At 41.0% G+C, this 27,249-nt stretch overlaps 2 protein-coding genes across 4 annotated transcripts; both read right to left on the bottom strand.

Annotated features, from left to right (window-relative positions):
- Positions 1 to 607: 607 nt before the first annotated feature.
- Positions 608 to 8,155, bottom strand: LOC135104339 (eukaryotic peptide chain release factor subunit 1-like). The gene is given in 13 exon segments (XM_064011621.1): positions 608 to 3,180; positions 3,350 to 3,497; positions 3,887 to 3,980; positions 4,348 to 4,474; positions 4,674 to 4,803; positions 5,344 to 5,463; positions 5,648 to 5,718; positions 5,852 to 5,963; positions 5,965 to 6,003; positions 6,212 to 6,339; positions 6,948 to 7,123; positions 7,603 to 7,738; positions 8,016 to 8,155. Coding segments are annotated over 12 exon segments (1,332 nt in total). The 5' UTR covers positions 7,704 to 7,738; positions 8,016 to 8,155; the 3' UTR covers positions 608 to 3,094.
- A 6,137-nt stretch (positions 8,156 to 14,292) lies between these two features.
- Positions 14,293 to 27,234, bottom strand: LOC135104338 (alanine--tRNA ligase, mitochondrial-like). 3 transcript variants are annotated; one of them, XM_064011619.1, is made up of 16 exons: positions 27,096 to 27,234; positions 26,690 to 26,896; positions 26,170 to 26,343; positions 25,325 to 25,470; positions 24,857 to 25,048; positions 24,340 to 24,484; positions 22,999 to 23,132; positions 22,648 to 22,863; positions 21,308 to 22,071; positions 18,518 to 18,630; positions 17,648 to 17,896; positions 16,963 to 17,111; positions 16,445 to 16,595; positions 15,980 to 16,165; positions 15,247 to 15,489; positions 14,293 to 14,433 (listed from the first exon to the last, which is right to left on the bottom strand). In XM_064011619.1, exons 1-15 carry the CDS (start codon positions 27,096 to 27,098, stop codon positions 15,265 to 15,267), a joined length of 3,054 nt encoding a protein of 1,017 aa, XP_063867689.1. In that variant the 5' UTR covers positions 27,099 to 27,234; the 3' UTR covers positions 14,293 to 14,433; positions 15,247 to 15,264. The 3 variants fall into 3 exon arrangements, with proteins under 3 accessions (XP_063867689.1, XP_063867688.1, XP_063867690.1); XM_064011618.1 differs by lacking the exon at positions 14,293 to 14,433 and having other exon boundaries at positions 15,204 to 15,489; XM_064011620.1 differs by lacking the exons at positions 14,293 to 14,433; positions 26,690 to 26,896; positions 27,096 to 27,234 and having other exon boundaries at positions 15,204 to 15,489; positions 25,351 to 25,470; positions 26,170 to 26,309.
- Between the last annotated feature and the right edge of the window lie 15 nt (positions 27,235 to 27,249).

The following is a 27,249-nucleotide window of genomic DNA, read 5'->3' as shown; positions in this document are numbered from 1 at the left end:
ATATCTATACCAAAAAAAAGCTGTACTCCCTTAAGTGGGGCAGGCAGTGAGGAACTCAAGGGGCAGCCATCACCACCTCAACACAGGCAGTTAGTAAAGTAGCACAAGAGTTCTGCCCACAGCAAGGAACCTCTATTTCCAGTACAGTGCCATGAACACACCACCTTGCTCACTTCCCTGATTGACACGTAACACGCCCAAACCCGCATCAGCAACCCATTCCCATCATAGCAGGGTGGGTCTTGATTAGCAATAGATTAAGTTAAAAGGAATAAGGGGTTTGCCAAAACAAACAGGCCACACACCCATTCACACGCTAACCCTTTGCATTGCTCTTCTTAGTGCCCAGTCTATGCCTCTCTCTCTCTCTCTCTCTCTCTCGTTCACACACACACACACACACACCACCAAGATGAGGTGCAGGCCTCCCCTCTGTATTTCAGGCATCATTCCGTCCTTCAGTTTGTCTTCAACACATTCAAGATGAGGCAAGTATCCACATCAAACTTCTGTCCTAGGCACTGATTGTCTACACTGCAGTAAACATTTTACATTTCAGTGTTAAATGACATTCAGATCTTCAGCTTTGTGATATGAAACCAGGTTCTATTTTCCCTTAAGTGTTTTAATAGCCAATCCATACAGGTGTCGAGAACCCTAGAGAAAAACAATAATACACTGGCGGCTGTTTGGGCTGGGGGACTTCATTGATTTCCAGATCACTTACACTGTTAAGTCTCAAGAGTCAATGAACTTTCACAAAATGTCAAAATCATCCTACAGAAACAGGTAATGATAAAGCTGATGGGTTAACGGAGTGTTGCACAAGCCCTACACCAACAATTTTATATAGCCATATGTGGGAATTTTCCTTATATATGGATGGATAGTGTCTGCCTTGAAGAACAATCAATCACTCTGAATCACGGCTGATTCACAAAGTGCAAACATGTAATATTTAGGTTTTCATTCACCATGTTCATGAAATTTATCAAAGCAGATTTTAGCTTCATTAATTCTGATCAGAGTTGGCAGAGAACAGCTTGTGATAGAATGAATTCAGCAATAACTTATTACAGTTTTCATCCAATAACCCATACATACCATTCTTTATGGGTTGCCTTCAATTTTTTCTATCAATAGAAACAAAAAATTTCAGGCAAGCCTTCAGTAACTAAAAGATTGTAAGCAAGATTCCAAGTTAAGTTCTTAGCAAAGGCACTGTGGACTTGTTCCTTTAGGTCGTGAGGAGGATAAACAGTAATTCTCTCCCCTCAGGTCCACAATATGCCTGCTGGTCCTGGCGATGCCCCAACTCAAAACTGTTCTGGGAGGCTTCACCTAAGTAATGTGCAAACTGAGGTAATGTGCTGACACTGCGTTATCAAGACAAGAGCCAATGATGCTTCCTACTACTCTATCATTTCCTTGCAAATACTTATATACCCTGTTCATAAGAACAGGAACACAAAAATACCCAATAAGGCACAGATAAGATGCTACAGTTTGGCAAAAATTAACCACACTAGGGGCTTATAGTATATCAAACAGGGCAGGCAACTCTGTGATCCTGAATCAAGCAACAAACACTGTCTGCAGATCATCCACATGGCAGCCTCCACTGGCACACCAGAGTCTCCCATCACCAGCTTCCATATGCACAACTTGAAATCCATAGCCTGTGTGGCTCTCTTGAGCATAAAAAAAAAAAGTGTGAACGTAGATGTAGGACAGTCCTGCACACCAGCAGGATTTACAGTACAGTAGTTACACAATCAGGAGGGACTGGGCTCGCATCATACCATGAGCCCTTTCCTTCTGGCTCCCAATATCCTCTACACCTTTGAATTGCACGGCTACGCTTTCCTCCGGCCTCGAGTATCTGGGAAATGCCTGATGCTACAACGACGTGTGACCACCTCCTCAGAAATGACTGACCACGACCATCTATGAGTAACATCTAACTGAAGCAAACAATGGAACAACAGGGTTCATCACAGTGTCAAAAGAAGAAATATGCCTGGATTATCAGATGTACAAACTCATCGCTATGTCTATCGCATCAACTCTTTGTTGGGTCATGGGGCAGACTCCAGTACTATTACACGTGTGGTCTCTTCGCAAGATATATAAAAAATATTAAATCTGAATCAGGTTGCTTGAAATACATGGGAAAATGCTTGTTGTTAATTTTTTCTTATTCTGAGGTGAAGGATCACTACAGCATTAACAGTTCTGGGCTGGTGTGGTCTTTCTGCAGATCAGTAAGGAGCAGCCACCAGCCCCCACCATGGCCAGTACTCAGCACCTGATTCCCACAGATGCTGAGCTAAGTTAATACAAAATGCAGGTACTCTCATGATATATATATATATCAAAAAATTTAAACTCTTTAAACCTTTGAGCTTAAATAATTGTGGTTGAATTAAAATAGCTCCAATTAAAACCTAACTTTTCCTGTAATTTTGACAATGCTATAGTTAACCCCATATCCCTATAATTGTCTTTAATCATTGAAAACATTTTTATATCCACAGCACATAAAAGTGAAGCGAGTCTCAAGCCATACATGTATGTCAAACAACCATATGGTCTTCATGACTTGCTTGTAACCATGATTAAGAGCCACCTCCCCTGCCCTGCAAGGCACCAGAGGAGGTGGCTGCAAGACAAGCAGAGCTAACCTGACTTCAGACACGGACAATAAGTTTCTACTGAAGCTTTCAAGCTCTGTCCTGCCTCCATGACCCCTCCCTTCCCTGACATCCCTCCCCTCTACCTATATGCAGTCTCCCAAGCACCCACACAATATGCCACCTTGTAAAAATGTTACCCAGGATTAGATGCTGGTAATAATACTCAAAATTTATATTATAGAACAGAAAAAGCCTGATTGTCAGGCAACAATGAAGAACCACACTACTCCAGTGGTTCGGGAACAATTTGCATCTCAACAAGGAAACACCAGATCTATACAGCACCCAGGAGGCGGTGCCCCAGCACAGCGGCAGGGGTCGGGCAGGCAAGGTGTTCCTCATCCACCCAGGTGGTGGTGTTCCTTGACTGCCAGGCGCAGTGTCCAGACAGGAAATATTTACATGTAGTCGTCTAAGTCAATGTCGTTGAAGTCTTCCTCTAGATCTGTTAGCTGCTGTAGATCCACCTTATAACGCAAGATGCCTGCAATGAGAGGGACTCATAAGGACTGGATCTTCAACATAATCTGAGTTTTTAACTCTTTTTTTTTCCCTACAGATAAACAGCACAAGACATTCAAGCATTCCTATATCCAAACATAGGACTCACATCCATCAGCAATGTACATATTCTTCTATCCTTCAGTACGTACCTCCAATGCCTCCAAAGCCTCGGACATACTGGGAACCTTCCTGTGAGCGGTCAGTGATGATCTCCAAGGTGGCACCAAAACTCTTGTAATTATTCGCCAGCCACTCTAGTAAAGGCATTGAGTCCACAAGCTCCAGCTCAACTCCAGTCTGAAAAAGAAAATTGTTCTCAGTGTCTCTTAGCAATATACTGAGAGTGGAAGAGAAGATTTCATTGATATAATAGAAAAGGCTTTGTTTCCTTTTTTACTCCATGATGTCACAAGCTTGTAATTCCAGGATTTCAATATAAGGGGAAGTGCCACAGACCCATACCTCACCCACTTACACATCTCTATAGTGGAGACCCATACCACAGCCCACACTTTGATACTTGTACTTCATCACACACACACTTCAACTCTTCCATAGTCTACATTGCATTCTTAACTTGTTGTAGCCATAGAGAAGGTATTATAATTTTTACTCATTCACTCATGACACCGCACCATTTCATCCGCCAACTCATCATTACAGGTGGCACAACATAAAGCACTCACCGTCTTGTCAGTGAAGTGGGTCTTGTCCTTCTCCTGCTCAGGCGTCAGGTGCAGGATGGTCTCTTCTCCCGACTGGTGATTCTTGAGCACATATCTGTCATGGTAACACAATTGGATATGCTGTTCATCAAGCTTTGCCATAATATTTAAGACTTCTTTAATTGTACATTGTTTACATTAGTTTTTACTCAGGTTCTTACTATCAAAGAAGCATGAATGAAAAAGATGACACTGAGCCAATCATCAAATTCATCCTTCAAAGCCCAAGGCCATTTCACAGTTAAGACAATATTTATTCATCTGAATGTTGCTCAAAGACTCCACATATCCTTGGGTGTTAATATTTATGTTCTGTTCCTTAAAGATCTTCTGATATTTCAACAATACATTTATGCATGTGCCCACAGGCTTCAAGATAATCAACAATATCTCAGTAAACTAAAGCTGTTGTATGATCTCACCTGACAAGATCAAGGTTTTCCCAGCAGATGAGGATCTCCACGGCTCCACATTCCAGAGCCTTGAGTGTGTCCACCACACCAAAGCAGTACTTCCCCGTGTCTTGGCTGATCTCTTCAAAGTACTTGGCTGAAATGCACATTGCACATTATCACCAATGGCATCAATGAAACTAAGCAGCATATCAACATCTACTTGAAGAAGAAGGCAGTAATACAATCAGGAATATTTTTTGAACAGACTGCTGAAATCAATAATGAACCAATTGTAAAATAAATAACAAATATAATTTAGTAGTACACAGTGATACGCAACCTCAAGTTCTTACCAATGAGTTTCTTCTCCTGAATAAACTTGACATTGGCTAGGGACTCCGCAGCTAATTCAATGGCCTGATTGAAGCCGTTTTCTCCACCATAAGACACATCAACGAGCTTTATAACTTTGCCTTGTAACCTCTGAAATAGTCCATTTTATTATGAGAATAAATAAATGCAAAACAACACAAAACCTGACAACATTTAACCTTGTATAAACCAGAAACATCATCAGACTTTACAAGAACTCAAGAATATTACTTTAGCAGAAGCATAATCTATCTTCTTAGAAACCTAACAAGTCCAGCAATCCCATGAATCTTGGTTAGCAGCAGTATAAATCACTAATGAGTTAAAGAAAGAATCCATAAAGGAGAGAGAGAGAGAGAGAGAGAGAGAGAGAGAGAGAGAGAGAGAGAGAGAGAGAGAGAGAGAGAGAGAGAGAGAGAGAGAGAGAGAGAGAGAGAGAGAGAGAGAGAGAGAGAGAGAGAGAGAGAGAGAGAGAGAGAGAGAGAGAGAGAGAGAGAGAGAGAGAGAGAGAGCGCATCATGAAGGACACTCTAAAGGCCTGAGCTTCACTTTTTTTTTTTTTTTATGTGTAAATGTGAGAGTGCATCATGAAGGACACTAAAGACCTGAGCTTCACTTTTTTAATGTGTAAGAGGGGCACTGGCAACTTACTGGGTCAAACATATCTGACTGGGAGAGCTCAGTCTTGAAGTCGGCTGAACCCGCTAAGACTAATCCCGCAATGTTGGGCTTGTCATTGGAGATAAAGAGCTGCACTGCCGTCTCTGCAACCTGGAAATACCGGGACCCATGAGACTCAAAACTACATCACTCTGTTCATGCAACTAAAAATGCATACTATTCTCACATCCTCATTCATTTACATTCAAATATCATCACCACAAAACATAAACTGTTCATTACCAATACACTCCATTACTACTTTACTGTGTTCATCCCAATTTCTTTCACTCACCTTTCTGACATAGTTGTGGCGCTTCTCCATACGCAAACGGGCGAATCGAAGGGCAGACTGACCACCACGACCTGCAGTGAGACCACAACCCAGTCACACTAAGCCCAACAAACTTCTGAACAGATTGACACAGAAAGCAAACCGACAATGAGCATATACCCAGAAAATATGTTCCCAGTCTGAGCTGTCATTCTGGCCACTCACCGTGTTTCTTGGGTAAATCGACATTAAACTTGTGTAGGACCTCTCGCGTGTTTCCTTGGAGCGTGCCAAAGAGCGCTCCGTTACCATCCATTACAATGAAGCCAAATTTGTTTGTCGTCTGCCAGCAGTGCTGAGAGTGCCTCCGTGTGGAACTGAGGGCAAGGCAAGAAGAGTAAGCCTCCACCTCTATACAGTTTTCATAAGGTCACACACACAAGGAATGGACTTTTTTTTGAGTGATTGTGTATTTGCCAGCATATTTCAAGCCCAGTTCTAGGGGGTGAAAGTTTCAAGTTTCTGATATTTACATGTGCTGAGGGTTTAACACAAAATTTAACAAAAACAAAAGACAAAACAAACCTTATTGTCGCACAAGTAAAGAGATGTGTTGATTGGTTTGAAAGGTTCGAAATCAATGTTAACTTTCTTCTCCTTGCCCTCCTCAGTGACGATGGTACCACAGTAGATCACTAAGCCGTTGGGCGGAACTGAAAGGCAACAAGGAACCTGTGAGGAAAATACTACACCAATGTCTACTACCTCCTTCCTCTCTCTGGATAATAATAATAAGGCTTAACTTTGTCTCTATGCACACATCCCACACCGCAACAATGTGGACAGTGCTTTCCCCAACATGTCTTGCACAGCCAAAGTCAAAATCCCAGCCACAACTAAACTACAAATCCAGCTGACACAATAACCCATCCATCCTTCCACAGATCTGAACCTGAGGTATAACTGATGTCAAAGTGACAGAATGAGTGGCTTGCCAATGCCATCAAGTTAGGAATACCATAGTTCAGTGCCTCTTATCACACCTCTGTGATACCATCTATATAACAGACAAAAAGTATTTTTTTCTCTTTCATTTCACATACTGCTTACTGATAAGCTATCCTATACTGAATGACCAACTAACTGTCAATATCCATTCTTGATGACCAAACTAGGAGACTGGTTTTCTATTACAGAAGGATGTAAACTATAAAAAAAATTAACACCTAACAGCCTTTTAATGAGTGACAAGAAAAAAAAGGTAATAAACAAAACATTAATATATCAGTCAAAAGTCCACACAGGTGGTCTCTGTGCACACCTTTAGTGTAGAGTTTGAGTCTCTGCTGTACAGAAGTGATGGCTGACAAGACGGACAGTCTGTTGACTCGGGACTTGATGTTGGAAGCTGTGCCGAACTCATCAGCCAACATCTTGCTGACTCTCGCAATCTGGTCCTTTGGAGGGATGATGAGGGAGATCATGGAGGTGCCATTCCTGGGGAGACAAGTTTGTTTACTTTCTTCATCACATCACAAGGAATAGGTGGAGTCAAATGAAAGGATGGGGAAGATGCACAATACTCAGTCAACCCCCTTCCCCACAGCATGAAGGAAGCAAATAATTTTCTGGTCTTATGCCTATTATAATATAACTGGGATGTCCAAAAAAAACAAATCAGGCTTTCAAAACTACTTAAATAATCAGAAATCTTAAAAACAATACTAAACTGATCTTTTAAAAATCACATGTAGTATGTCCCCTTATTTCTTTTTATTTATTCAACAATCTTGTAAGGAACCTTTCATCTCTGATCCTTTTCTCAAATTAACCTTGAAACTAATCATATCTGAACTCTGCAACCCTCCTGTTTTGTATGCCAGCAGGTAAGCATGCATCCTTGAGATATAAACAGACTGGTCATGAGAGGTGGATCTGCATAATAGTATGCAACGCATGACACAATGCAGCCTCACCCTCTGGCCATCTCCAAGCTCTTGATAAGTTTTTTGATTTTCCAGATCTCCACATTGCGGTCCGCACTGGACTCGTCTGCGCTGTACCCCTGCGATGCCATGACGCTGTCCTTGCACTGCCCTCCTGGCACTCAACCTGGTGGAGGGGGAAGAGAAATAGCTGTTGTAATAGAGCAAACAGAACAACAATCACTGAGGCATACAACCTCGTGAGTAATAAAAATTCATAAAATCCTGCTGGAGAAAATGGGTGATGGATGATCAACAGCAATAACCATTCAGAAGCTTAATGGTATTCACTACACTGGTGTTAAAACTCCATATTAGCCATGTATTCTGCCGTGCACACCAACAGTCTCAACCAAGAGTACCAACAGCATCTACTTTCACAACTAAAGAGAAATGGTCAGCACCTTTCACAGCCAACAATAACACAAAGGCTCTATGTGAGCACAGCTGCTACATTCCACAACACTGCCACCCACTTCCCTCACACCTCTTGCAGCTATGGGGCTCCTTCAATGACAAACTATACAGCCAGACACTGACTGTTATTCTGTATTCAATCACAATCCTTGCTTTCTGTCCTTGAGCACAATTGTACAGCTTCATAAGGAAGATGTAAAGAATAAGGTGCCACCAGTTTCATGAATTGCCAGAGTCTCCAATTGCTCAAGTCTTGGTGCCTAATTATCACTATTCCTTTGCCAGATCAGGCACTGAAACTCCTGCATAATGGCATTAAGTCATCAGTGGAATGAGTGTTCAGCTGCTCAGCCAAGGTAATTGGAAACCTGTTTGTACAAGTAGGAAAACTCAAGACTTGTTGCCACTTTGCACATTATAATAACAACAATGGCTGTAACATTATTGGCATCCTTCCTACAACAGGCTAATGTTTTAACCTTCATATACCACCACCACAGCATTTTATTAACCTAAATTTCAACTATTTCATATCTGCATGCATGAATAATATCTGCATATTATCAACACACATAAATGTCTGCCTGTTACATAATTTTGGATGCCAATGGTGGATTGATACTTTTTTTTAACATACTGAAAACCAGCATTCAATTTTTATATTTTAATTTATTTCTCAATTGATGAGTTATGAGCTAAGGAAGGACCTACATGAAAACCATCCCCATGAAGCAAGCTAACCATGACAACCTCCTACAGCAAACCAAATGACTAACAGAGCAGCCAAGAAACCCACACAAGATTATCTGCTCCTCAATCTTATCACAGGGGATTCTCAGCCTCCCTTCTCCCACCATCCATCACATGACAGTGAGAGGTGCCCCCAACCATACCCACACCCCTGCTGCACTAAACCACACCACACTGCTACTGCAATCTCCTCACACCAACAGAAAAAAAAAAGAAAAAAAAAGATAAACATGACTGGAGATTAATTATGTGTAAAAAAAAATACTTCACCTATAACATATTGACTGACATGGAACTACAAAAGTATCACCTGTGTTATTACTTAATCATGTGCTGGTTGGGGTATACTTTACATAAATACTTGTCCTGGTGTGGGAACAAAAACAATAAGGTATAGATTCCTCCCTGGTACTGCAAGTTAGGCTTCCCCCCTTGCCTCCCTCCCAGTCTTTACACCTTTCACTGGAGACTGTTGGGGAGATATTTCAACTTCTTTGACTGAAACCATGACAAGTAAATAAATTTCTGGAGAGAGAGAGAGAGAGAGAGAGAGAGAGAGAGAGAGAGAGAGAGAGAGAGAGAGAGAGAGAGAGAGAGAGAGAGAGAGAGAGAGAGAGAGAGAGAGAGAGAGAGAGAGAGAGAGAGAGAGAGAGAGAGAGAATAGGTGTCCTTGAAGGCAAAATAATTAGGTATTTGCTGAGTGAGTGATTCTTCTTCCTGTGTGGACAGTTACTACTTGTTGCACGTCATCTAAAGACATGAGCTGGTGCTTCCTGATAGCTGACAAGAACATTATCTTTTTTTCTTTTTTTCTTCTGAATGGACCCAGCCTGCTTTAGGATTCACACCTGCATTAAACATGAAGAGCTCATATTATACAGCTAAGCAACAGGCAGTTCAGTCACACCCACTCCCAAAGATGCTTTCTCCCCCCCAAACTTCCCCACATAAATTCTAATGCTGAGTTTAAAGAACTTCTGTTCATTTTATGGGTTCTCATTTCCTCCCTCCCTCCCTATTACAACTTTTGGTTTTAAGTATTGACAATATCTTCTAACACAGCCAGAAACATTATAGAATCAGTAACACAATATTGAGTTTAGAGGGATTTCTTTTCATTTTATGGGTTCTCTTTCCTTTCCCTTCCTCCCACATACAGCCATTGGTCTTGAAGTCTTGGAAATATCCACCAAATACCTGAATCATCTAACACAGCTGGAAACATTATAATATGAATAAGATATTGCTGAGTTTAGAGGGGACTTCTTTTCAATTTACTGGTTCTCTTTCCCTTCTCTCCCTTCATCTATCCCTCCTACAGTCTTAAATTTTGACATTATCCACCAGACAATTGAATCTTTTAACACTGCTGGGAACACTACACCATGAGTAAGACAGTATTAAGTTTAAGGGATTTCTGTTCATTCTATGGGTTCTCTTTCCCTCCTTCTCTTCCTCTCAGAGCTGTTGGTCTTCACAGTATTCACCAGATGCCTACAGTATGGTGGCAAGGTGTGGCTGATGCTGGTGTATCCTGCAAGTGGAGGTTTGTTATGGTGTTGAAGCAGGAGTGTGTAAATGTGTCTGGCTCCTGCCTCATCCAAGCTGGCACACCTCAATGTTTACCTTTTGGCTGTTTCTTACAACAATGGCAGCAGCTCTTATAACAGTGCTCCCCAAAAATTGTGGTATTATAATTTCTTTTAATAATGGACAAATGAAGGGTAAAGTTAGTTGTTACACTGCTTGGGAAATAAAAGGTAAGAGTGATATAAGTCTGACAAAGTTAATGGTACTGAACTATATATGCAGCACATCGAGAGAGGGTACAAAGGGCAAACTCCTAATCAGTATCTGAACCTGGGCATCCACTTTGATGCACATTATCCAACCCTCACCTGCTCCACTTCCCACACCCACCCCTGCATGACTGACCAACCACTCACAGGAAACCACACTCCTGCTAAAGCAAACACATCTGACACATTAACCCAGTCCTGCCCCACCTGCTCAAGACTTCACAGAAACCACCATCTGTCTGCCTGACCAGAGTACCTGCTGGAGTATCTGGTATTAGGTATAAGGAGAATCCCTCCCACCAGCTGGCCACTTGTGTATTCCAGATGATGGCTATTATGGCCTTCCTAGCACACCCATGTCTGTGCTCCTATTAGTTTCACTGTAGAATATGAGAGATCAGTAAGTATCTTTGAGCCTATATATTATAAACAGATGACCAACCCACACACTTCTGGAATTATCACTTAAATATTGTATAAATCTGTTTTAATGTGAAATGTATCTTGCTATACATTCTGATTATTTGTATTCATTACTGTCTCTGCTCATTTTTTTTCTTTTTTATTCTTTGTAAGGTCCTTGTCTCTGAATTTTGTTAGTTCTCTGTCAAAAGCCAACAGTTCAATATATTAGCCTTGTATTTTGAAGTTCCTGAGATCTTTTAGTAGAAAGATGCAACACTGGTGAGAGAGAGAGAGAGAGAGAGAGAGAGAGAGAGAGAGAGAGAGAGAGAGAGAGAGAGAGAGAGAGAGAGAGAGAGAGAGAGAGAGAGAAAAGGAGAGAGAGAAAAGATACACATCAAGGTAAGAAAGCAAGGTAAGATGAGTTGATGCCTTTGAGGGAAACCAATCACCATCACTTCCAAATTCATTTTACATAACAAGCACTGCATTTCCTCACTATAACTACATGGGGTTAAATTATCACCTGTAACTGAACATGTAATGCACAAGAACACCTGTCCCATTCCACAGGTAAGCAGCCAGGTGAACCAGGAACCACCCACACACACCAACTCAAACACCCACACAAAGACTTTTCAGCCACACCACCACTTCACCTTTGATATTCCAGCATAACCTACACAGTTACACTTAATTACCCCTTTCCTGTTCTATCTGCCTCTATTCTTCCCTGCTTTCCTTGTCTCCAATTAACACTGAGATGAATAGTGAGTGGGTGGGTCCTGTATCTTTCTCCCCTCCTTTATGTTACAACCCCTGGTGTTCTAGCAAACCCTAAACAATAGCAAGATGTATTTTATGTTCAATATGCTCTAACTCTTGCTTTCTTGTCTACTGCAAAACCCATGTAAGATAAAGATGGTGGATGATTTCTGGCATTCCCACCTCCCTTTGTCACAGCCTGAAGGAGGGAAAGGATATAATTAGCCATAAGATGCTTGTATACAGCCGGAGGGACACGTGTACATCCCCTGAGGCCAGCTGGACATACGAAACACGACCTCCCGACGGTCTAATGAACGCAGAGAGCAAGAACTCTTAAGTAACACCAGAATTTTCTACCATACATGCACTTATATTAAAATCTACACTCCCACGATCTCCTGTCACTTGAATCCTGCGTGTGGTGAATGGTACAAGAGACTAGGCCTGGTACTGCCTCGCCCGGCTGGACACATATGAAGTATTTTGGATATGAAGACGACATTGTCAATTCCACATCATCATTCTCAGTATCTACGCCTCTCATTCTCCCTCTATCGCCCTAGGAACGGTGAAATCAGTGAGTCGAACAGTTGGGAGTGCCGTGAAGTGACCGCAGAGGCCTCAGGTATGGATAAAAAGACACGTAATGTGACCGCCAAAAAGAGAAACTGGGTATGGGTGAGGAACAACCGGCATATTTCTCTCCCTTAACTCCTCTCATCCGCGACTCTCACTCTCCCAACTCCCCTCACCTCTCACCGGGCATGTGTTACTCTCACTCACCTCGTTTGAAGTCCCTCAGGCGCCGCTAGGGTTTAAAAATAAAGGGAAACTCTACAAGGGGTGAGTGTGACAGCAGCACAGACCAGCATGGAGCGGACAACTGAGCATCACCTTGCGCCTCCACCTCTTCCTCCTCCATGTCACTACTCTCATGTGGCGCAATATTGATATCTATCCAAGGACACTGGTGTTTTAATTTATTCCTAGTTATTTCTAATTATTATCAGTGTGGTTTGCTGTTGGTCTCTCCTATGTATTCGTCTGGGTTCATATTTTCATGGTTATCTTTCTTTTTCCTTATTGTTCTACTCTCATCTGGGTTATTTAAGCTAACTGGTTGTTGCGTGTCTCGTATATGGGTTTTTAGTGTTTTAATTAAGACTATTATCTAGTTTTTATTGTCATATTTAAGATTGGTCCGTATCTCAAAATTCTTTCTATCCATTCCCGTGCTTTCTTTTTTTTTTTTTTTCAATAATTACCGGTTAAGATTTATGAGACTATTTGCCAAGAAAGTAATAGATATATTTTATGTGTAGTTTTCATTACCACTGTTCTCATTATTATTATGATTATTGGGCATTATTATTATTATGATCCTTACAGGTCATTCTCCTCATAGTACCATTTTTTCCCTTCTTTCCATACAGTTTATTAGCTAATAGTGCATCTCCTGACCTTATGTAGTGCTTTTGATCCATGTAATACAGTTTTACAAGATTGCAATATATTACACCATTCCTTGTTCTGCCCACTCTGTCATGCTATCACCTGTTAATAAAATATGCAGACAGGTATATCTAAGGTACAGTTATAATAGGCCACTCTATATACGAAGTTCAACTACCTAACTATTCTGTAATTTGAAATTCTCCATACGGGACAGTCCTAATGCTATATGTTTTCTTTCTATAGGTGACAATGATTCGATAAGTTAGTATAGTCATATAACAGAAGTGGGTGAAATGAAAAGGTCCATCTGAGTTCATTTATTAAACCTCGTACATGGCAATTGTGGCGGTGGGCATGTTCTAGATGCACGCTGCTGATCTTATAAATACTCAGCACTCCCTCATTTCAGGTGTTCTTTAAATAGCAGCACGAGGCTCCCTTCTGCTGCTACTGTCAGACTCATCACTCCGCGTCTTCAGTGAGGGGCGCCGAGTGTGGTGAATGACACGGCTCTTTATACAATATTTATACAGTTTTGTAGTTCATATACCTGTTTAAATATCCATACTCTATTCTTGATTTTATTTATGCTTCTTCTTTCAAGTGGTTTTCTTTTCTCTCTTCAGATGCTTTGTATAAGTCAACTCTTGTCTTTTAATGTAGGTTTCTAGTTTTTATGTTCCTTTCCTTTCAATATGTAGTTATAACCTAGTCCTTTCTCTATGCGATATCGGTGTATATATATATATATATATATATATATATATATATATATATATATATATATATATATATATATATATATATATATATATATATATATATATATATATATACTCTACTTTGTTTATAATAATTATACTCTTTCTACTCATGTGGCTGTCCTTTTCTGCAAAGTATTCCTTTTTCCCTTTCCTTTCAATGCATAGGTAATTAAGTGAACTTCTTTCTCTCAATTGATCTAATATTCATTTTTGCTTCCAGTGTGTGATAAAATTTACTCTTTCCAACAAATATAACTAGCCTTTGCTCCCCTGAAATACATGATTAAATAAAGCACAGTTCTCATTTTCCTTTCTCCCAAACACACCTATTGTTTCTTTCCAAAGTGCAATAGTATTGACACATTTCTCTCCCACACACAGCTACCCTCTCCCTCCACTGTGTAATCAAATGTAGCCTTTTCCCCCATGGCGAGTGTAAAGGTCGGCCTGGCGTGCTGACTGGATGCCTGTCGTGTAGGGCGAGAGGAAGGTGGTTCATGTTTCTAGGACAGGTGAGAGATGTTTATAGTATTTCAGTGACTTCCATATGCTTATTGATTTACTGATAGTGAGAGAGACTGACTTGAACTTTCCAGACTGTGCAATAAATCAGAATACATTATTGGAGGAAGTGAAAAAGGTCCTCCATGCCAAAATTATAGTTTCAGAAGAAATATCATGGAAAAATATTAAATATAAGGCATAACCTGCTTGATTCAACCCTGTGAAAATGCAGTTCGCAAAACACACACACACACACACACACACACACAAACACACACACACGTCATTTATTCATCGAGACCTTTGCATGTTCCCTGTTGTGTTTGTCTCCCTTCTGTGTACAAAAGATATGTATAATTATGTATGACAATATATAGTGGACTGTCATATTCAACTTACAAACTTATACCAAGTTGAGAGAGAGAGAGAGAGAGAGAGAGAGAGAGAGAGAGAGAGAGAGAGAGAGAGAGAGAGAGAGAGAGAGAGAGAGAGAGAGAGAGAGAGAGAGAGAGAGAGAGAGAGAGAGAGAGAGAGAGAGAGAGAGAGAATACAAACTTTACATACAATATTTTCTCCCACAATCATTCCTTTACTTCATATATTGCACCACTCTATCCTTCCTGTCCACTAAATGTTAATCCCTTTCATCCACCACATCTACTATATTCAAATACTTTCCCTCAACCACCTCACTTCACACCATTCCTTCCACATGGCCAAGCAAAGCAATGTATAAGCAAATATATACATTTATTCAAACACACCACTGTACAAACCTATCATCGGGGTGCCACTCAAGAACTCTTCCCTGCTTGGACGGAAAATTTCCCTATGTATTTACTGGAAGATTCCAGAGCCTCCTGCAGCTTCTCCTGGAGAATGCAGGGCTTTAGCTTGGAACTCCTGAGGTTGGCCACCAGTCTGGGGCTCTTGTCAGGGGGTGTCTCTACACATCCCCCCAGTGAGTCCTGGACACAGCTGAGCCACTCCTGTGCTGAGGCTCCCTGCCCTGCCATAGCCTGCACCATTGAGGAAAGGAGAATTAATATCTTTTTCTTTTTACATGTAGGAGAAATTTGACATGAACAAGAGAACATTAAAAAAAAGTCCAAGTTAAAAAAGACTGATTTTTTTTATATCTAAAGGAGACTGGAACAAGAACCACAAGATACTATCAAAAATGTTCAGAGAATCACTGCTCTCTAAAAAAATTAAGTGATTTTCTTACATGCAAAGGAGACTGACTAACAACAAAACATGATAAAAATTCTGCTCAACTGTTACTTGCACAGAGCAGCAATAAGGAAGTTTTTACAAAAGGCTGATTTAATTCAAGAGGTATCTTGACACTCCTCTACTATGTGGTAAATTTGGAGATTTTAATTTGTAAATTTGAATTCTGCATTCATAAATCTGGACAAAGGATTCATAAACTACAACTGTTCTGTACAGGACTACACACACCTCAACATTTGGCATGCAGAAAGAAGGAATAACCTTTATCCTCACCTCTGGCAGTGTGCATCGAGCCATGACGATCCCGTTAGTCTTCACCATTAGGAGTATGGGCCGGTCCTTGGCAATCTTGGTGGCCTGCCGCAGCTTGGGCTTGCTGGTGCCAAAGTCTGTCTCCACAAGGTGAATGATGGCACCAGCTGGCTGTCTGCTCATAATGTCCTTCACTTCATTGGCCATCTGAGACAGCATTTGACATCAATACTCCTGTTTTTACATTGCATTACAAGTACATTTTATTTCTGCTCTGCAAAATAAGAAATATTTGCCAGGCACTGATGGGGCTACGAGTGTGAATAATGTGTGTATGAGTGTGTAGTGCTTTGCCTGGGCCCTCCATGTAAGACTGCCAGCCTAACAGATAGATCCCAATTCTAAACTCTTTTAATTATTGTGTAAGTTTTTTTACAAACTTCGGTCCTCATAAAAAAGTTATCAATAAAAAAAGCTGCCACTCACTTCCACATTGGCATCCACCCTGATAGACTTCTTCAGGAGTCTGGCCAGGTCCTCCACTGCCTGACTGATAGAGCAGCGGACAAGGTGAGGCAGCAGCTTGGCAGACATACCAGCGTGCCACTCCTTTATGTCCTGGTCCAGGTGAAGCAGCCTGGAAGGAGAAGAAACTCACTCAACTAATCTTTTTCTTCTCTAATATCAGTACATAATGATACTATCTTACAAATTATGTATGTTTTTTTGTGTAAGAGGGGTACTGCCCTAAAGCAACAAAAGAACAAAAAAACAAGACCAAATGAGGTGCAAGTCCCTAAAGAAAGGTAAAAAAAGGATCATCCACAACTGAAGGATAAGTGTCTTGAAGCACACAGCAAGTAAGATATGTCATTATCATCATCATTTTGAATAGATCCACTAGCAAGCCTTTGAGTGGCACAATAAGTTTTTATACAAGATGACCAAGGCTTGATTCTCCCAGCAAGGGTGACAAGATTGGCTGTATGACAAATACTCCTCACCTGTCCTTTGCTCCTGCACTCATGGCTTCATTAACCAAGCGTTCCCACTCTCTCATCTTCTGGAGGGCAGCCACGCCATTGCTCTCTGCTCTTGCTGCCTCTTCCCCACACAGGCCACGTATCCTTATATTGCTCTGTCCAGCTTTACTCTGAAAAATACATCCCATAAGTCATTCTTCCAGTCATCACAGTATTGGTGTTTTCTATGGCCATGCATACTAGGGAGAAATTATCACTGTAAAGGAGGAACTAATTATAAAAATATGTAAAGATCAGTAAAACTTTTATAGAAGAATAAAAAGAAAGCATATGGCAGAGTTGATGGGGAAGTGCTGTGGACTATTTTAAGACTGCATGATCTGTGTGGTAGGCTGTTAAAGGGAGTGAAATGGCTTTATGTATGGCTCTTGGTTTACTTATTTGTATTTTCACGGGATTGTGTGAAGCCTAGTATTTCCTGGTCTTTAGTAAAGCATATGACTGAAGTAGTGTGAAACCAAACCATTAGCAAATGGTTATAGTTTTTTTATGTAAGAGGAACACTGGCCCAGGGTGGCAACAACAACAACAACAACAACAACAACAACAACAAAATAAATAAAAATGAAAATAAAAAAGAACCACTGAGATGCCATTCCCTGAACAGAAAGCCAAAAAGGATTATAAAAAATTAGAGGTTCCTTACAACACTCTCGATGACAAAGGTGCCAATGTGTGCCGTGTTGAGGAGGTGAGTGCCACAACACGGCTCCCTGGACTCCAGGTAGCCCACTTCACCTTCCTGTATAGCACTGTCCCTTCGTGCCCTGCTGGAGATGACGTGTACAGAGTAAGGGTACACCTCCCCAGGCACCAGAGTCACACTGCCCTCCTGCAGCAGCTCCTGAAAGCCGATGGTTCTGCGATGGATGGGGCACTGCTGGGCTATCCAACTCTGTATAAAGGAATAAAGACTTAGTGTGGCTGTAAGTTTTATTATCCTTCACTAAATTATCTGATTCCTTCTCTATGTAATGAATGTCTGTGTTAAATTTATCTCAATTGCTGGGCTATCCAACTCTGAGGAATATAAAGTGTTAAGTATGGCTGTAAATTTGGGTATCATTCTACCAAGTCTATGAGATAAATTTCTTTACTATGCTTACATCAACTGTTGACACATGTCCCCCATACACTAAGGAGACTTGAGTGGAACATGGTGGTGAGAGAAAATCTAGGATGATGCAAAGATACTCTAACATTTTGACTGCTGCCTTCATCAGAGACTGTGAGATGAGTGCATGGGAAAAATACTAAAATCACAAGGGCCTACAGGACCTATAGAATGCACATAAGCCTGGAAAAGAGAGCCATTATACTCCTTTCAGGATATTAAACATAACAGTCATTATTTATATATGACTGTCTGATATTTACAGTCGGTGGTGGTATTTAGCTATTCATTATACAGGATACCTATTGAACATTTAATATAATCTTATAGTGAGGTGATTTCTTGCCATAAAACTCTATACAGATTACAGTGATGGGAAATGAACATAAGGAGAGAGCCTACCTTGATCAAGTGGTGAGCCTCAGTGAGGGCTGAGGGAGTGAGAGCCTGATAGGTGTGTAGCTGCAGGAGGAGGTAGTCAGGAGTCACTCTGGAGGAGGTCTGGCATGACACACCTGCAACACATCACCTACTCATGCCATTCTATCATAAATTGATCTAGAGCCTTCTATAGAAAACTTCTATTTATGAAACAGATCAATATTGTAAAGAAGTACAACTTTAACCCTTTCACTGCCATACAAAACAATTAACAGCACCAGAAGTAATATATGAAATCTTTATAAGCATCTAAAAAAAATGGTATCTATAAAGAATAGATTTTGAAAGTTTTACCAAATTTAAAGATTTTTTTATGTAGGAGGGACACTGGCCAAGGGTAACAAAAATACAATAAGAGAAAAAAAAAAAAAAAACACTGAAATGTTGTTCCCTGAATAGGATCCAAAGTGGTAGTCAAAAATTAAAGGATAAGTGTCTTGAAACCTCCCTCTTGAAGGAGTTCAAGTCATAGGAATGAAGAAATACAGAAGCAGGTAAGGAGTTCCAGAGTTTACCAGAGAAAGGGATGAATGATTGAGAATACTGGTTAACTCTTGCATTAGAGGGGTGGACAGAATAAGGATGAAAGAAAGAAGAAAGTCTTGTGCAGTGAGGCTGTAAGAGGAGGGAAGGCATGCAGTTAGCAAGATCAGAAGAGCAGTTAGCATGAAAATAGCGGTAGAAGATAGCAAGAGATGCAACACTGCGCCAATGAGAAAAGAAGCTGAGGACAATCAGTTAGAGGAGAGGAACTGATGAGACGAAAAGCTTTTGATTCCACCCTGTCTAGAAGAGTGATATGAGTGAAACCCTCCCAGACATGTGAAGTATACTCCAATAATGGAGAGATGAGGCCCCTGTACAGAGTTAGCAGTTGGAAAGGTGAGAAAAACTGGCATGGACATCTCGAAAGGCCTAACTTTGTAGAAGCTGTTTTAGCTAGAGATGAGATGTGAAGTTTCCAGTTTAGATTACAAGTAAAGGACAGACCGAAGATGGGGGACAGTTGAGTGACACTGAAGAAGAAGGGATAGTTGTCTGGAAGGTTGTGTTGAGTTGATAGATGGAGGAATTGAGTTTTGAGACATTGAACAATACAATCCCAATCAGAATTTTAGGGAGATCAGAAGTTAGGCATTCTGTGGCTTCCCTGCATGAACTATTTACTTCCTGAAGGGTTGGACATCTATAAAAAGATGTGGAAAAGTGCAAGGTGGTATCATCAATGTAGGGGTGGATAGGACAAAAAGTTTGGTTTAGAAGATCATTGATGAATAATAGGAAGAGAGTGGGTGACAGGACAGAACACTGAGTAACACCACTGTTAATATATTTAGAAGAACAGTGACCATCTACCACAGCAGCAATAGAACACTCAAAAAAGGAAACTTGACATGAAGTTACAGAGAGAAGGATAGAAGCTGTAGGAGGATAGTTTGGAAATCAAAGCCTTGTGCCAGACTCTGTCAAAAGCTTTTGATGTGTCTAAGGCAACAGCAAAAATTTCACCAAAATTTCTAAAAGAGGATGACCAAGACTCAGTAAGGAAAGCCAGGAGATTACCAGTAGAGCAGCCCTGTTGGAACCCATGCTGGCAATCAGATAAAAGGTTAAGAAGTGATAGATGTTTAAGAATCTTCCTGTTAAGGATAGATTCAAAAACTTTAGATAGGCAGGAAATTAAAGCAATAGGACATTAGTTCAAGGGATGAGAACTGTCCTTTTTTTTAGGAATAGGCTGAATGTTGGTAAACTTCTAGCAAGAAGGAAAGGTAGATGTTGACAGACAAAGGCAAGGTGCAAACATGGAGGCACAGTTTCGGAGAACAATAGAAGGAACCCCATCAGGTCCGTAAACGTTCTGAGAGTTTAGGCCAGTGAGGTCATGGAAAACATCACTGCAAAGAATTTTAATGGGTAGCATGAAGTAGTCAGAGGGTGGAGGAGAGGGAGGAGCAAGCCCTGAATCATCCAAGGTAGGATTTTTAGCAAGGGTTTGAATGAAGAATTCAGCTTTAGAGATAGATGAGATGGCAGTGGCGCCATCTGGTTGAAATAAAGGAGGGAACGAAGAAGCAAAGTTATTGGGGGTGTTTTTGGCTAGGTGCCAGAAGTCATGAGAGGAGTTGGATCTTGAAAGATTTTGACACTTTCTATTAATGAAGGAGTTTCTGGCTAGTTGGAGAACAGACTTGGCATGATTCTGGGTAGAAATATAAAGTGCATGAGATTCTGGTGATGGAAGGTTCAAGTCTTTGAGATGTCTTAGAGTGATTAGTAATTAAGGAAAGATGTGCCAAATAACACTGCTTTCTTTGACAGTTATGAAAGCAAGACGATTAGTAATTAAGGAAAGATGTGCCAAATAACATTGCTTTCTTTGACAGTTATGAAGGCAAGAGGAATTTAAATCACACTATTACAATAAGAGATAAAACACTAAATCACTTTCATAAGTAACACAATTACATGAATATCAGCACATAAACATCATTTGCAGCAAATACAAGTCTACTATTTTGAATCTCAAGCTACAATAATTCAAGGTCCTGCAAATCTACTTCAAAGAGAAAAAAAGTTAAAACTTAATTCCCAATCTTCCTTTCTGCCACAAGAGGAACACTTAAGACTATCTGTATTAGAATAGTGATGAGCAGTTGGACATAGAAAGTAAAAAAAAAAAAAAAAAAAAAAAAAAAAAAAAGCATTACAAACTTGCTAAATACTGCAAGTCAAACATACCACCTTTACCTGTGATGGTCTTGATGACACTGTTTAGCAGGTGTGTGGCTGTGTGGTTCCTCATACAACCCAGCCGTGGCATCTCAGATATCCTAACCACAGCCGTGTCTCCCACTGCCACCTCGCCGTGTTCAAGAAGGCCCCAGTGGATGAGGTAGCCGCCAATGTTGTCTACAGAGCTTACTCTCAACTGTGCACCACTTGTCTCCAGCCAGCCTGTGTCCCCATCCTGCCCACCAGACTCATGGTAGAAATTGGTTGCCTTTAAGATGACACCAACAGTTGCACTGCCTCTTATCCTTTCCACTCGGCTGCCATCCACAACCAATGCCAGGATATTTGTTTCAACAGGTGGAAATTCGTAGCGCCCTTGAGAGTCAGTGTTATAAAGGTATTTTGCACTGTCGTCAGTTAAGGGTATGTTTGATGCTTGGAGGTCTTCCAGTAACCTTCCATCCTTGTTCACTCCCATGCCATAGTAAGCTCTCACCTGTCCCTCTCTTGCCCTTTGTCTTGCCTCCTCCATGGCTGCCTCAAGTCCCTCCTCGTCCACCACAAGGCCATACACTTGGGCCAGTTCGTTGATCAAAGCGATGCTGAAGCCATAGGTGGCGTACAGTTTGTGTGCCGCATCACCGGGGAGTGTGTTGCCTCGCTCTCTCCACTTGGGCAGGTGTGGGAGCATGTCCTCAATGCCTTCAACACTTCTTGGTACATGGTAGCAAGTAACACTGGCCAACTCAGGTCTTTCCATAACCAAATTTTTCCACCCTCTGAAATGCATGTAATAATATTAATTCTATCTTCATCACCATCTTTCTGTTTATTGTCATTTTCTCATAATCTCTTGACTATGATATTACTTTTATATGAATCTTAATCTTATCCTACTTAACATATTAGTGGACAAGAATATTTTTATACATATAGATCATGTTCAACTTTGGAGCATCATGGAAACATTGAGAAATTGATGTGAAGGGGTATAAGAAGCAATATTTCACACAAAGTTATGTAATTCAGATGCCCCAAATGTTCAGGCCATAATAACATCAAAACAGTATGAATTGTAATGTACCAATGAGAGAGAGAGAGAGAGAGAGAGAGAGAGAGAGAGAGAGAGAGAGAGAGAGAGAGAGAGAGAGAGAGAGAGAGAGAGAGAGAGAGAGAGAGAGAGAGAGAGAGAGAGAGAGAGAGAGAGAGAGAGAGAGAGAGAGAGAGAGAGAGAGAGAGAGAGAGAGAGAGAGAGAGAGAGAGAGAGAGAGAGAGAGAGAGAGACAGAGACAGAGACAGAGACAGAGACAGAGACAGAGACAGAGAGAGACAGAGATAACAGTTCACCACCCCACCTGGAAACATCCTTCTGTGTGTCGTAGAATGCCTCCTCCTCATGCTCCAGGACAGTGGTGATGCGCGGCAGCTGTGTCATCAGCTCTGGGTAAGCCTGTCCCAGCGTCTCAGCCACTACCCTGGCCAGCTCCCCCAGGCCACCGTGCCCCCGTGTGAAGCCAAAGTGCTTGCACCCGATGGAGAGGGAGCGCTTGATGATGTGGTTGAGATTGTAGCTACAAGGTAATGGCACACATTGGGGATTATCATGCTATCTTGCAACTGTCTCAGAGGGTAGATTATTTCAAGCAAGGTAATATAATTCATACCATTCATTACCCAATGCCTGCAACATTCAATAAGTGACTCACCACTCCTGGGGGAACATGCCATCAGCCAGGCACACCGTTACCATCCGTGCGTGGTCTGCCAACACTCGGTACGCTGTGTCCAGGCACTGGTTGTCACGACTGAAGCTGCCACTGTAGACTGGTCTGCCACTCATCTGTCAAAACATATTTTCTTTTAATGTAAATAACACAACTCTTGATATAACATATAATTCCTTTCATGCACCATGTTCCACTATTATGGCTACCCACAAGTTTAAATGATATCTATCTTGATACCACACTATGGTCCCTGTTACAAGAATAACTAAGACATAACAGTGTCTTCAATAACACTCAACTGTCCCCCTCTTCTACACTGAACATCCTCGGTCTGTCCTTTACTTATAATCTGAACTGGAAACTTCACATCTCATCTCTAGCTAAAACAGTTTCTATGAAGTTAGGCGTTCTGAGATGTCTCCGCCAGTTTTTCTCACCCCCCCAGCTGCTAACTCTGTACAAGGGCCTTATCTGTCCATGTATGGAGTATGCTTCACATGTCTGGGGGGTTCCACTCATACTGCTCTTCTAGACAGGGTGGAATCAACAGCTTTTCATCTCATCAACTCCTCTCCTCTAACTGTCTTTAGCCTCTCTCTCACCGCCGCAATGTTGCATCTTTAGTTATCTTCTACCGCTATTTTCATGCTAACTGCTCTTCTGATCTTGCTAACTGCATGCCTCCCCTCCTCCCGTGGCCTCACTGCACAAGACTTTCTTCTTTCTCTCACCCCAATTCTGTCCACCTCTCTAATGCAAGAGTTAACCAGTATTCTCAATCATTCATTCCTTTCTCTGGTAAACTCTGGAACTCCCTGTCTGCTTCTGTATTTCCACCTTCCTATGACTTGAATTCCTTCAAGAGGGAGGTTTCAAGACACATATCCAACAATTTTTGACTACTGCTTTGATCCTTTTATAGGACTGGCATTTCAGTGGGCATTTTTTTTTATTGGATTTTTGTTGCCCTTGGCCAGTGTCCCTCCTACATAATATATATGAAAAAAAAAAAAACACCCTGCCTCAACAAATAAAAACATAGAGGAAGAGGTTCCATTTCCCTTTTTCACTCCTTTTAATCACCCTTCATATCACACAAGGAATAAGGTGCAAGTATTCTTTAAGCCTGGCCACCAAATGTGCTGTGAGGATTAAACTTAAGATTCTACTTTTATACCAAGTACCTAAGATATTTTGTCTATACTGTATAGATAATTTTTTTCTTATCAAAACCCAATCACATAAAACAGTTAAAAGACGTGTTACAGCATCAGTCAGCAGTCATGATAGTGATCAGAAGGGATAGAGAATGGAACAAACCCTTTGGATGGCAGAGAATATTGGCATGAAGAGATCAGTGTCATAGTTTGAAGACTTGTTGTTGAGCACTGCTGTGATCCTCTCCAGACCCATCCCAGTGTCAACAAAGTGAGTCCCTAAGTTCCGCAGGCTGCTGTCTTGTAGTCTGTGTATAAGAGGCAAGATTAGCAGACTAATTTAAAACATTCAGTGCCTTACAGAATGTCAGGGAACACTTGTGAATTTCAATGTATTTATGTGGCTGCCTTTCCTCAGCTCCTGATTTAAAGACTGATGTATAGATAGATCTACACATATCTCTCTCTCTCTCTCTCTCTCTCTCTCTCTCTCTCTCTCTCTCTCTCTCTCTCTCTCTCTCTCTCTCTCTCAACTCACAATACACAATCCTCTCCAAATGTTAAAGTCCAGCCAATCTCATTTCACACCACTACTCAAACAGTTCTTCACTCTGCAGCAGACAACACTCCTGCAACCCTTCAAAACACCTAAAAGTCCTGCAGCACAACTATCACACTACCTCTCAAACTGGATGAACACTATATTCCACAGCTCTATCAAGTCCTCCACCCCAAGATTGACTCTCTCCCCAGCATAGGGGCGAGAGAGGCGGTCATAGTGGATTTCTGTGCAGGGTCCACAGGGGCCAAACATTCCCATCTCCCAGAAGTTGTCCTTCATGCCAAAGGGAAGAATTCTCTCCTCAGGAACACTGTAATATATAGTTCTTTTATTACGATGGATTTCACTAAGGTACTTTTACTTTCCTGAAAAAGGAAAAAAAAAAGATAGCAAATAACATCAGCAAAATTATGGGGTTAGGATGGACAAGTTATTGTTTAACTTGATACTTATTAACTCACTCATGAAAAATTTGATATTTGTTGCCCTCTAACCATGCATACTCCTCATGTGGACATCCCTTACACATAATGCAACATGAAGCCTATGACTGTAAACAGTGCCAAGCCTGTCAAGCACCACACACCCTATGCCTCTCCAGATGTGCTTCACCTCCAGGTCGGCCTCCAGACCCAGCTCCTCGTCCCCTTTGAAGTATGTGACATAGAGCGAGGAAGGAGGCAGCTGGTACACCTCTGTCAGCAGTCTCCAAGCCATGCGACACGCTTCCTCCTGAAAAACGTAACTTAGCATCATGTTTCAGCAATCATCATCTTCTACATATTAGCATTTAGCTTCACTTCAGTCATCCCAAAGCTGTATATCAAAATGTATATATCAGCCTTTTTTATTTTTTTCTGCTTCCCTGAAAAGCTTTTGCTATGTATAAGTTGGCTGCTAACTGCATTTGTATTGATTAATTTATCTGTAATGACATTGGCTATTAATAAATGTTCTAATGTTCATTAAGTTCTTAAGATTTAATTGCAGGATGAAGGCCTCCCCCAACTGTTTCCATTCATTTTTTTGGTATCTGTCTGTTCAAGGCCAATCGAGTAAAATTTGTCATCTGATTCTCTGTCTGTTTTGGAATAATTACAACTACAAGAACTTCAAATGCATCTTTCTTTCTTTTAAATAGTGTATATCCCTTAAAATAAGCCAAATGCTTCCCATAATAACACTTATAAAGAGAGTGATCAGAGACCTGCAGAAAAAAATAATGGATATGAAGAGGTTATGACAGAGTTAGCTTTTGGCTTTTACTGTAAGAAAAAGGCAGTAAGAAGTACACCAAGCAATAAACATATTGTCTTTCAGTCAGTTCTAGTAATGTCTGCCAGGTCAGCTTTACTCAAGGGCAGAAACTTGCACAAATGGCAGAAATAATAATTTATTTCTAAACATTATCAACATTTCTTTAACACTAACCTTAAAATAATCACCAAAGGACCAGCTGCCCATCATCTCAAAGAAGGTGTGGTGGTAGGTGTCAGTGCCCACGTCTGCCAGGTCATTGTGCTTCCCTCCCACACGCACACATTTCTGGCTGCTGGCAGCACGAGCACATGGCCGCTCAGCCTCTCCAAGGAACACTGGCTTGAACTATTGAAATAAATAAATAGCATGATCAACTACACCAATAATACAATATCTTAAATACCAGAATATCTGTAATTTGTTCCAAGACACTTCAAATATGACAATGCTTTTGCTTTTGGACTGATGTCTTAAAAGACTGGCACCTTTACAGGGGTTTTTCTTTCCATTTTTATTGTGTTTAATCACATAAAAAAAAAAAAAATAAACAAATAAAATATAAATAAAAATCACAAAATTATGCTTTTCAAAATTCTTGGAACACATTTTCAAACAATACAAAAAGATAATCTTAAACTATATTTTAGCATCTGAGATATAAAATAAGCTGAATTATTTGACAAGCACCCACCTGATTCATTCCAGCATTAACATAAGTCAAAGTGCGGTCATTCCAGGGAATCACAGGGCTGGATGACACAACGTGGTGATCCAGATTTTCAAAATACTGTAGAAACGTGCTTCTGACCTTGTTAGCAGGCCAGTGCAGTGCCCGGCCTGCCACCACCCACACCGGGGCACCCCACACCACCCTTAGCAGCCCTCGCCCCCACTGCATCTGAAACTCATCGCATCTATAAGGATGACTGCTTACCTTAAAGACGGCAAAGCGATTTAGGATCTGTATAACTTATAAAGATAACTCTTCTCTGAATATCATTGGAAAAAGAAACTATTATGTGGTAACTATATCTGGAAAAAAATAATATACCTAACAAATACAAATACCAAATTGTTGGTAAACATTATGTCCTCACCATCACTGTTGTTGCTGAAAGGCAGTGATGATACAGTTTACGCCGGTGCTCTCTCTAGCAGTGTCCTGAGAGGCACGGCAGTCGGCATCCTTGGGTCAGCTGTGTTTGTTTTCCCCTGCGCCGCTTGCCGCCTTGCCTGAGCCGAATACCCCCA

Source organism: Scylla paramamosain, chromosome 10 (assembly GCF_035594125.1).
Source record: "Scylla paramamosain isolate STU-SP2022 chromosome 10, ASM3559412v1, whole genome shotgun sequence".
In the NCBI taxonomy this organism is placed as follows: Eukaryota; Metazoa; Arthropoda; class Malacostraca; order Decapoda; family Portunidae; genus Scylla; species Scylla paramamosain.
This window is presented reverse-complemented; position numbering and strand designations above follow the sequence as displayed.

Excerpts from the sequence above, each read along its gene's own strand:
- LOC135104338 (XM_064011619.1), bottom strand. Across the intron at positions 25,471-26,169 it reads CCTTTGGTGATTATTTTAAG|GAGGAAGCGTGTCGCATGGC; the intron begins GTTAGTGTTAAA and ends TACGTTTTTCAG. Across the intron at positions 16,166-16,444 it reads GGGTGGATGCCAATGTGGAA|ATGGCCAATGAAGTGAAGGA; the intron begins GTGAGTGGCAGC and ends ATGCTGTCTCAG.